This window comes from Hypanus sabinus, chromosome 19 (assembly GCF_030144855.1).
Source record: "Hypanus sabinus isolate sHypSab1 chromosome 19, sHypSab1.hap1, whole genome shotgun sequence".
NCBI lineage: Eukaryota > Metazoa > Chordata > Chondrichthyes > Myliobatiformes > Dasyatidae > Hypanus > Hypanus sabinus.
In genome coordinates, this window is record NC_082724.1 from 23,790,249 (window position 1) to 23,801,010 (window position 10,762).

Below are 10,762 nucleotides of genomic sequence, written 5' to 3' on the forward strand. Positions count from 1 at the left end.
GGCTCAAGGCAGCCCACCGATCTAATAAGTTCCAAAACTACAAAAAGGGTAACATGGCTCATTTACAAGAAACAGGGGTGTGGGGGTGGGAATGGTGAGGGAGGACGACAAATGGCCCCACGGGTAAACACAAACAACCACCATCTGGGAACCAGAGACCATAAACCGTTTGGCATGTCCACCGGCCATTCTGAATTGTAAACATTTGTAGCATGCTACCAAATAAAATGCAGCACTGCAGTACGACGCAGTGCACTGTGCTCTCTGCAAGTGCATTCACGTGAACGACAAAAAAAATACTATTTACATCTCGCCTCTTAATTCAGCAAAAGAAAATCAGAATTAGGAATTCCATAAGAAACTTTTTTAAAAAACTGAAGAAATTACCACACCTAACAAAGTTAATCACTCTGGTGATTAAAGGGCTGTGTTCTGCTCGCAGACTCGCAAGTTACAACCAGCCAGCTGGTCTGCAGCGAAGTGGCCTGCGGTTAAAAAGAGGAAATGCCAGGGAATTTAATGCAGTCACAAATGGGCCACTTCACTTCCGACTAAGGTCTCAGTTCAAAGGGAAACCTGCCCCCACAAACAATGCTTTCGGGGTTGTTCGGTCATTCACCACCACACCAACTCTGTCTTTCAATAAAGACTACCCGCAGATTTCTTTTTTTAAAGTACACAAATAAATCCTGCCCCAACCTTGCAGCCTGGATCCCTTCAGATTACAAGATGTGGAATGGAAATGAAACTGGCGAAGGAAAGCGGTTACACTTGTTGCTAGCACTTTGATCAATCGAAGGCATAAAGGTCGAGCTCTATTCATTAAAATAACAAAAGGCACCGTATCATTCAACAGCACAGGACAGCTCAGGTCAAATAACTCGCTGGAGATAAAGGATATTCCCTGATGACTGACTCTGCAGTCATCAGAGCGTAACCCTTCTTTCATACAAGGCATTCAGAAGTGTCGGTGTTAACCACAAACACCAATGCAAACGGATCCTACTTTGCTACGAGTGCGTTTCTGTTTCAAACAGCGCTGATCATTCTCGCTCAATGAAAACAGATCTCGGATTTAGTGATTTATCCACAAAATACCAGCATCTAAAATTAAATAGCCTAAAAAGCTTGAATGCAAACTGATTTAATCATTAGAGTCTTCCTTTGCGATAAGGTGTTTAAAGGGCGCAGTTCCACGCAAATCAACCCACTGCACCTTAACGAAAAAAAAACCCCTGACCTAACCATAATAATAAGCCATTCGCATCTGTACAGAAAATCCTTTCCCTTACCTTTGAAGGGCAGATCAACGAACTCCGCTGCTTGGACCTGGCGCCAGCCACCTTGATCCCGCGCTCGAAAATAGCGCACAAAGTTAAGAGGAAAACACTAACTTTCCTCCAAGCTGCCATGGTCCCGCTCCCAGCGCCAGCCCCCGTCGCGCATGCGCCCTGCGCCGGACTCGAGTGGGTGGGCTGGTCGGCGCCTCTCCTGAGAAGTTCTGTAAGGAGGAGTGGACTTTCAGAGCACCCTGTGTGGACCCCAAAACATTGCCAAATGGTATCCGCTCAGATTTACTTTTTTTTAAAAAAGCAGAATGTTACTGGAAAGCAATTTGAATTCTCATTGTCTTCCACGCTGCTCTGAATTTTTACCATTTCACTTGTCCCTTTGCCTCCCATCAATTAAACTTTAAAATGAAGAATCGAGATTGTGGGCATTGCCAATTCAATGCTGCAGCTCAACTAGGCAATGAATGGATAACAGTATGGGATATCCGATAATCCTGTATATCATTTTGCAAATGACCAAATTTGCTAATCTGGTGATTTTAAGAATTGGTTTAGCGATTATTTTTATTAAAAGTACTAAGTGACAAATCCAGCAACTTCTAGGATAGCTATAAAATAATTAAAATCATTAGACTACTAACACATATGTATTCCTTCCTCTTGCCTATCCCTCAATTGTTGTCAATGGTCAAAATATCAATCCTTCATTCAAAAGAAAACAATGACTAGCAGAGAAAGAGACAAGCGAAATACACATTCTTATCTAATCCTCTCTTTACAATGATACAGAAGAAAGCCTAAAATGTTGACTCCAAAAGTAAACAACTCAATTTCTCCAATTCCTTCTCTCATTTCTTGTCCCCTGCAACTTCATCTCTCACATGTCCATCAACCTCCCTTTTGACTCCATAAACCAACATTAAGGGCTAACTAAAAGTGGACAAGTAACCTGCCAGCACATTTTTGGGACGTGAGATACAACTTCATCCCATATCGCAAAGATGATCTGATAGGTTACTTTGGAATGTGGGATAAAGTTGTTTTCCTCATGTTGCTAAGAGGAATGCACAAATTCTGCACAGGTAGCAACTGAGGTCATTATCAGAGTAAGACACAATCTGGAGCACGGAGGGAGCCACACCAACCACCTTGCTTGTGCCAGTAAGGCAATAGGACAACAAAATCCATTCCATTCCAACAAATCAATTCAAAAACAAATTCCAAAAATAATCTCCATTTTACACACATACCAGATTATGCTCCTACCAAGATGCAATGTCCCTTCTTATTGTGATTCTTACACCTTAAAAAGCAAATTCCTGAAGCTGATCTGTCAACTTTCAGATCTGCCAAGTTAGCGACATTTCCATGAGTCTGGGAGGAATGTAGAACAATACAGCCCAGCACAGACCATTTGGCCCACAACTCCAAGATCAATCTAACCTTTCTCTACCCTATCACCCTCCATTTTTCTTTCTCTCTGTGTAATCTAAGAGTCTCTTAGATGTCCCCAATGATTCTGTCTCTAACACCACCCTTGAGAGTGTATTCTACACATTCTCCGTGTAAAACTCCTGCTTTGGATATTCCCCCCTTAAAGTCCAATCACCATATCTGCTCTGGGAAAAATTCTCTGTCTGTCCAATCAATCTATGCCTCTTATAATCTTTTACACCTCTATCAAGTCACTTCTTATTCTCCCACTATCCAAGAGAAAAGCCCTAGCTCATTCAAACTATCATCATAAGACATGTTTTCTAAGCCAGGCATCTCCTCTGCACCATCTCTAAAGCTTTCACATCCTTCCTATAATGAGGCACACAATAGTCCAAGTGTGGTCTAACAAGAGCTTTATAGAGCTACAACATAACATAACCTTGCAGCTCTCGAACTCAATCCCCCAATTAATGAAGGCCAACACACCATAAAACTTGTTAACAATCCTATTAACTTGTTCTGCAACTTTGAGGGATCTATAGACTTAGACCCCAAGATCCCCTCCTGCCATTAACCCCGCAGTCTGCCTTCAAGTTTGATCTTCTGAAGTGAATCTCGCTTTTCTGTACTTAATTCTCTGCCACTACTCAGCTTAGCTCTGCATCCTATCAATGTCCCATTGTAACTAAGACAACTTTCTGTACTATCCAAAACTCCACCAACTTCTGTGTCATTTGCAAACTTACTAACCCATCTTTCTACTTCCTCATCCAAGTCTTCAAAGAAAGTCACAAAGAGCAGGGGTCCAGAACAGACCCCCCCCCACTCCCAGGAACACTACAGGTCATCAATGTCCTGTCAGATTATGCTCCATCTGTTAATATTCTCTGCCATCCGCAGACAAGCCAATTCTGAATCCACACAGCCAATTTTCTCTGGATCCCATGCCTCCTGACTTTCTAAACAAGACTAGCATGGGGAACCTTGTCCATAAGACAATAAGATATAGGTGCAGAATCGGGCATTTACCCCACTGAGTCTGGTCCACCATTCAATTATGGATGACATATTATCCTTCTCAACCCCATTCTCCCCGTAACCTTTAACACCTTTAGTAATCAAAAAACCTCTGTTTTAAATATACCCATCCATGGCAATGAATTCTGCAGTTTCACCATCCTCTGGCTAAAGAAATTCCTCCTCATTTCTGTTCCATTGGAACATCGTATTTTGAGTTTGTGCCCCAGTCCTAGACTCTCCCATTATAGGAAGCATCCTCTCCATGTCCATTACATCTGGGCCTTCAACAGATTTATTGAAATCCACCATCATTCATCTAATGCCTTACTAAAATCCATATACACCCCATCTACTGCTCTGCCTTCATTGATCTGTTTTGTCACTTGCTCAAAGAATTCAATCCTGCTGGTGAGGCATGACCTGCCTAATAGTATCATAAATTGCCCTCTGCCATTTGAATACTTTCCTATACAATCTGCTCCTATCCTTGTCTAAACATACGGTGAAGGTCAAGGAGTTATAGTCACTGTCTCCAAAATGCTCACCCACCAAGAAATCTGTCGCTTGTCCAGGTTCATTACTGAACCTTGAATAAATCAAGAACTTAGAATAAACCAAGGTATTTTTGAACACAGCACTCGTCCCAAACATTATTCTGCCTGTTATTCCACTGCAGCCTAGGAACCCCCAGGTTACATAAAAACCTCAATAGAACAGAAAGAGAATTGAAAATAAATAATTAAATAACTTTGTTTCGAATATTTATTCATTTCTATATCATTCCAAGCATAGAAGAAAGAAAGGTAGTGTGTAAGATTTGTAAGCATTCAAGTAGAAATAGTGCAAAATAGGCACTCAATCTAGCTACATCAGGAAATGAGGATTTTGTGTTTTTAACCTACTAAGACTTTCAGGTTTTATATGGAACAGATAGTAATGTTCTTCAGGCAAACAATGTTACTGAAATTGAGAACAAGGGGAAAAGGGTCAGAAACATGGAACTTTAGCAAACCTTCTGGCACCATGTAACACAAAATATTTAAATTCATTAAGGGGATGGATCACAGAATCACTTTAATCCTGCACATTCAGAAATCACAGAGAACTCCAAGTTCAAAAAATGTTTGCCAAATATCAGGCAAAAGCATTAATGGTAAAATCTGCATGAAGAACCCAAGTCAAAAATGAATTTCATGAACACAAGAGATTCTGCAGATGCTGGAAATCTTGAGCAAGACACACAAAATGCTGGAGGAACTCAGGAAGTCAAACAGCACCAGTCAAGGGGAACCATCTGCTTCAAGGAGGCGCCAGGCATATCAGTATACAAAAAGAATGTGGTATTCTGCCTCAATGACATTGTCCAGTAACACTTACATCCACTGTGTTGAAGAGCATCGAGAGGTTGATAATGAGGAAGATTATCCTGAAGAGTGACTTGGATCAGCTCCAATGTAGCACACACAAAATGCTGAAGGAACTTGTGTCTGTCATGTCAGTCTGCATCTAGGGAGAGGAATAAATAGTCAATGTTTTAGGCTAAAGCCCTTCATTAGGACCAGCCATTGGAAGTAAGTACAAGTCAAGTAAGGATGTCAGAGGCAAGTTTTTCCACACAGAGGGTGGTGGGTGCGTGAAATGCACTGCCAACGACAGTGGTAGGGGTGGATACAACAGGATCTTTTAAGAGACTCTTAGATAGGTAGAAGGATCTTAGAAAAATAAGAGGTCTATGTGGTACAGAAATTCTGGGCAGTTTCTAGAGTAGGCTACATAGTTTTACTGTGGGCCAAAGGACCTGTCATTTGCTGTAGATTTCTATGTTCTATTGACAGTTTATCCCTCTCAATAAATGCTGCTTGGCCTGTTGAGCTCCTGCAGCATTGTACATATGTTAGTCAGCATTAATAGCATCTGCAGAATCTCTTGAGTTCAGGGATCGGCTCCAATTTTCCTATCATCAGAACAGGTTAACAGAAGATATCATTATAATCAGCTCTGTAACACCTGGACAATGAAGCTGCATTCATCAGAATGCTCTTTATTGACTACAGCTCAGCATTCAGCACTATTACCACCTCAAAATCCAACATTATGTTCTAACCAATGAAGATGCATACATCAGGGTGCTCTTCATTTGCTACAGCTTAGTATTCAACCCTGCCACCCTCTCAAAATTCATCACAATGCTCCAAGACCTGGGCCTTGGTACCTCCCTGTGCAACAGAGTCCTCTGTTTCCTCAGTAGAAGACCTCAGTTTGAACAGATTGGCAACCATCAGCATAGGTGAGTAAGACCAAGGAACTGATTGTGGATTTCAGGAATGGGAAGTGGAGGAAAAACACACCAGTCCTTATCAAGGGATCAGCAGTGGAAAGGGTGAGTAGTTTCAAGTTCCTGGGTTTCAACATCTCTGATCTATCCTGGACCCACCATATTGATGCAGTTACAAAGAAGGGACGACAGTGGCAATATTTCATTAGGAATTTGAGGTGACTTGATAGGTCACCAAAGACTCTCGCAAATTTCTACAGATGTACTGTAGAAAGCATTCTAACTGGTTCTACCACCATCTGCAATGGAGAGACCACTGCATAGGATCAGAAAAAGCTGTAGAAAGTTACAAACACAGCTAGGTCCATCATGGGCACTAGCCTCCCCAGCGTCAAGGACTTCTTCAAAAAGTGATCCCTTAAAAAGGCGGCATCCATCATTAAGGACCCCCACCTCTGAGGACAAGCACTCTTCCTATTACTATTAGCAAGGAAGAGGTACAGGAGCCAGAAGACACACACTGAATGTGTCAGGAACAGTTTCATTTCCTCTGCAATCAGATTTCTGATTGGACAATGAGCCCAAGTACACTACATCACAATTGTTTTTCTTTTTTTGCTCTCTTTTTTGCATGACTTATTTATCTTGTAAGTATGTATTTCTTATTGTAACATATAATTTTTATCATTATGTATTGTAATGTACGGCAGCAACAAAACAAAAATGCAAGCAATATTAAACCTGATTCTGGTTCAAGTGCAACATTGGGCCGAGAGCTTTGCCCCCTGCTTTACCCCCTTAATGCAAATGATTGCATAGTAAAGTACGGCTCCAATGCTGTATTTAAGTTGCTGTTCATACCACAGTTCTTGGCCAAATCAATGGTGGTGATGAATTGGCATTCTCATCAAACATCAGCAAAAACAAAGAACTGATTATCGACTACAGGTGGAAGAAGCTGGAGGTTCAAGAGGCAGTCCTCATTAGAGGAATGAATGTGGAGAGGGCCAGTAGCTTTAAATTCCTGGGCATTATCATATCAGAGGATTTGTTCTGGGACCAACATATACAGTAAGTGCTATTACAAAGAAGGCATGATGTCATCTCCATCTTCTTAGAAGCTTTTGTAGATTTGGCATGTCATCAAAAACTTTGACAACTATGTAGAGTTGAGAATATCATAACTGATTGCATCATGCCTGGTATGGAAACAACAATACCCAGGAACAGAAAAATCTACAGAGAGCCCCATTCATCACAGAAAAAAAGCACAAGAAAAAGCTAGTTGTAAACATAAAAGGGAATCGAAAAGTATTCAATGACTACATGAATGGGAAAAGGTTGCAGTAGGAGAAATCCAGCTCAAACCAGGAAGGAAATCTATTTACGGAGAGCATGAAGGTAGTTATTCTTTCCTGTGTCAGAATTAGAATCATAGATCACTACAACACAGAACCCACCTGTGTTGTACACACCCTTCAACCCTTCTAGTCCATGCTGAACTACTATTCTGCCTAGTCCCATCAACTCACACCTCATACCTCTCCCATTCATATATTTATACAAATTTCTCTCAAATTGAAATGAATAGTCTGGTTGTATAGGCCGGCTAGTGGCGCAGTGACATCAGCACCAGACTCCAGAGCAAAGGTTCCCAAGTTCAAATCCAGTCAGGCTGTTCCCGGACACGCCTTCCATCCATGCCGGGTTGAGAGTCGAGCTCGCAACTCGGCCTTGTTTTAAAAAAAACACTGAGCTGTGAGAAGGATGTGGGGGACCACTCACAGAATCCTTCCTCCAGGACAACCACTTGAAAAAAATAAAGCGGTTGCTGAGGCTCTGACAGAGTATGGCACACAAAAAAAAAAGTCTGGTTGTATCATTTGAAACATTTGATGATATCATTAATTTAATTACTGAGTTTCCTCGAGTAAGATCAATCAATGGTTTAGATTGTCATGTGAGTCAAACATCATTTGTGTTGAAATAAAATAAAGGGTGAACATGGGAGGCTGAATGAGAATTACTTGAGTCATTGGGGATTGCCTTCATGCAAACCCTGAACTTCTTCCAAAAGAATCAAACATATAACTGGTGGTCAGGAGAACTTTCAAGTCCATCAAAGGGTAATATAATTTGTCTAAACCTTATAATTTGCATGGCAACATGGAATTCTTAAGGTAGGCAGTACAATATTTTCATCTGTATTTTGCAAATAGAGCAACCACATTAAATATGAAGGATTCTCATTATTTGACTAGTCTGTACTTCTTAAACAAGCAGCACAGGATATCTTAAATTAATAAAACATCACTTATTTAAGAATATTCTGCGGGGCGTTGCACAACCATCCCTGGTCGTCCAGAGGACAAATGATAATGGTCTTCGGCCAATAATGCATAATTTACCTGCTACAAATCAATGCTGGCATATTCCATCAATTCACATTTATCCATGGTTCACCCAAGGAATAAAGGTATAATGTTCTCTCAGTGAGGAGCAAATTCAGAAATTAAAGGTGCAAAGGGACTTAGGAGTCACAATGCTGGATTCCTAAAGGTTAACTTGCAGGTTGAGTCAGTAGTAAGGAAGACAAATGCAATATTGGCATCCATTTTGAGTAACTAGGATCTAAAGCATGGATGTAATGTTCAGGCATTGGTCAGACCACATTTGGAGTATTATGAGCAATTTTTGGCCCCATAGTTAAGAAACAATGTGCAAGCAATGGAGAGGGTCCAGAGGAAGTTTATGTGAATGATCCCAGGAATGAACGGGGTAATGTATATGGAGCATTTGATGGCTCTGTGCCTGTACTTGCTGGAGTTTAGAAGAATGAGGGATGATCTGATTGAAACTCATCAAATATTGAAAGGCCTAGAAAGCATTGATGTGGAATGGATGTTTCCATTAGTGGAAGAGTCAAATACCAGAGGGTACAGTTTAGAATAGAATGACATCCCTTTAGAACAGAGATTAGGACAAATTTCTTTAACCAGAGGGTGGCGAATTTGTGGAAACCTTCGCAGCTGCCTAGCACTCTGAAAACTAAAATAAATGATGCCCACAAAGCAGGAGAAGGCTCTAAGAAATAGCAAAGCGTCTTTTAGGTAGCCGTTTACTCAGTCCGTAATGCAATTAAGAAATGGGAACAGTGGAGGTCAAGTTGACGTCTGGAAAACCAAGAATACTTTCCGAGAGAACTGCTCGTAGGATTGCTAGAAAGGCAAATCAAAACCCCCATTTGACTGCAAAAGACTTTCAGGAAGATTTAGCAGGCCCTGGAGTGGTGGTGCACTGTTCTACTGTGCAGTGACACCTGAACAAATATGACCTTCACAGAAGAGTCATCAGAAGAAAACTTTTCCTGTGTCCTCACCACAAAATTCAGCATCAGAAGTTTGCAAAGGAACATCTAAACAAGCCTGATACATTTTGATAACAAGTCCTGTGGACTGATGAAGTTAGAATAGAACTTTTTGGCCGCAATGAGCAAAGGTATGTTTGGAGAAAAAAAGGTGCAGAATTTCATGAAAAGAATACCTCTCCAACTGTTAAGCATTGGGGGGTGGATCGATCATGCTTTGGGCTTATGTTGCAGCCAGTGGCATGGGGAACATTTCACTGGTAGAGGGAAGAATGAATTCAATTAAATACCAGCAAATGCTGGAAGCAAACATCACACTGTCTGTAAAAAAGCTGAAGATGACAAGAGGATGGCTTCTACAACAGGATAATGATCCTAAACACACGTCAAAATCCACAATCGACTACCTCAAGAGGCACAAGCTGAGGGTTTTGTCATGGCCCTCACGGTCCCCTGACCTAAACATCATTGAACATATGTGGATAGACCTCAAAAGAGCAGTGCACGCAAGACGGCCCAAGAATCCCACAGAACTAGAAGCCTTTTGCAAGGAAGAATGGGTGAAAATCCCCCAAACAATAATTGAAAGACTCTTAGCTGGCTACAGAAAGCATTTACAAGCTGCGATACTTGCCAAAGGGGGTGTTACTAAGTACTGACCATGCAGGGTGCCCAAACTTTTGCTTCAGGCCCTTTTCTTTTTTTGTTATTTTGAAACTGTAAAAGTTGGAAATATAAAAGTAATCTTGCTTAAAATATTAAAGAAATGTGTCATCTTTAACTTTATGCCTTTTGAAAATTGGGTCATCTTTTACTCGCTTAGCTATTCACAGTAACAGAAGTTTTGACCAGGAGTGCCCGAACTTTTGCATGCCACTGTATTTAAAGCAGAGGCTGATTAGTAATACCTCAAGATTCAAGATTGTTTAATCTAATTTCCTGTACACAAGTGTAAAGGAGAACAAAATAATTGTTACTCCGGATCCAAAGCTGCACAAAAAACTCAGAAAAGATAAAGAAAAAAAGAGTAATAATTAAAAACATAATAAATGTCAATACATAAGATAGCTTTATGTATTTATTCAATGTCAATACATATTATAGTGAAGCTAGGCACATATAAAGACATATAAAGTGTATATAAAGTGACTGATAGGAAATAATAAAGTAGTGATGGTTGGGGGCGCTCAGGGGTGGGTTAGTGGGGGAGGTGTGTGTTAGTAGGGGGAGGTGTTGACCAACCTTACTGCTTGGGGAAGTACACTCTATCCTAATTCTATGCGTCTTCAGACAATGCGGATTCACAGTTATGCGTCAAACCTATTTCTACCAACTTCTCCTTATATGCGTCCAAAACTTCCAGTAAGGTGA

At 40.9% G+C, this 10,762-nt stretch overlaps 1 protein-coding gene across 1 annotated transcript in view; it reads right to left on the reverse strand.

Moving 5' to 3' along the window:
- The window catches only part of il17rd (interleukin 17 receptor D), a 94,072-nt gene extending 92,660 nt beyond the window's left edge, over window positions 1–1,412 (reverse strand). Inside the window, exon 1 of the mRNA XM_059944174.1 lies at window positions 1,293–1,412. Within this exon, the coding sequence (XP_059800157.1) occupies window positions 1,293–1,412 (120 nt within the window). The remainder of the gene's footprint in view (window positions 1–1,292) is intronic.
- Between the last annotated feature and the right edge of the window lie 9,350 nt (window positions 1,413–10,762).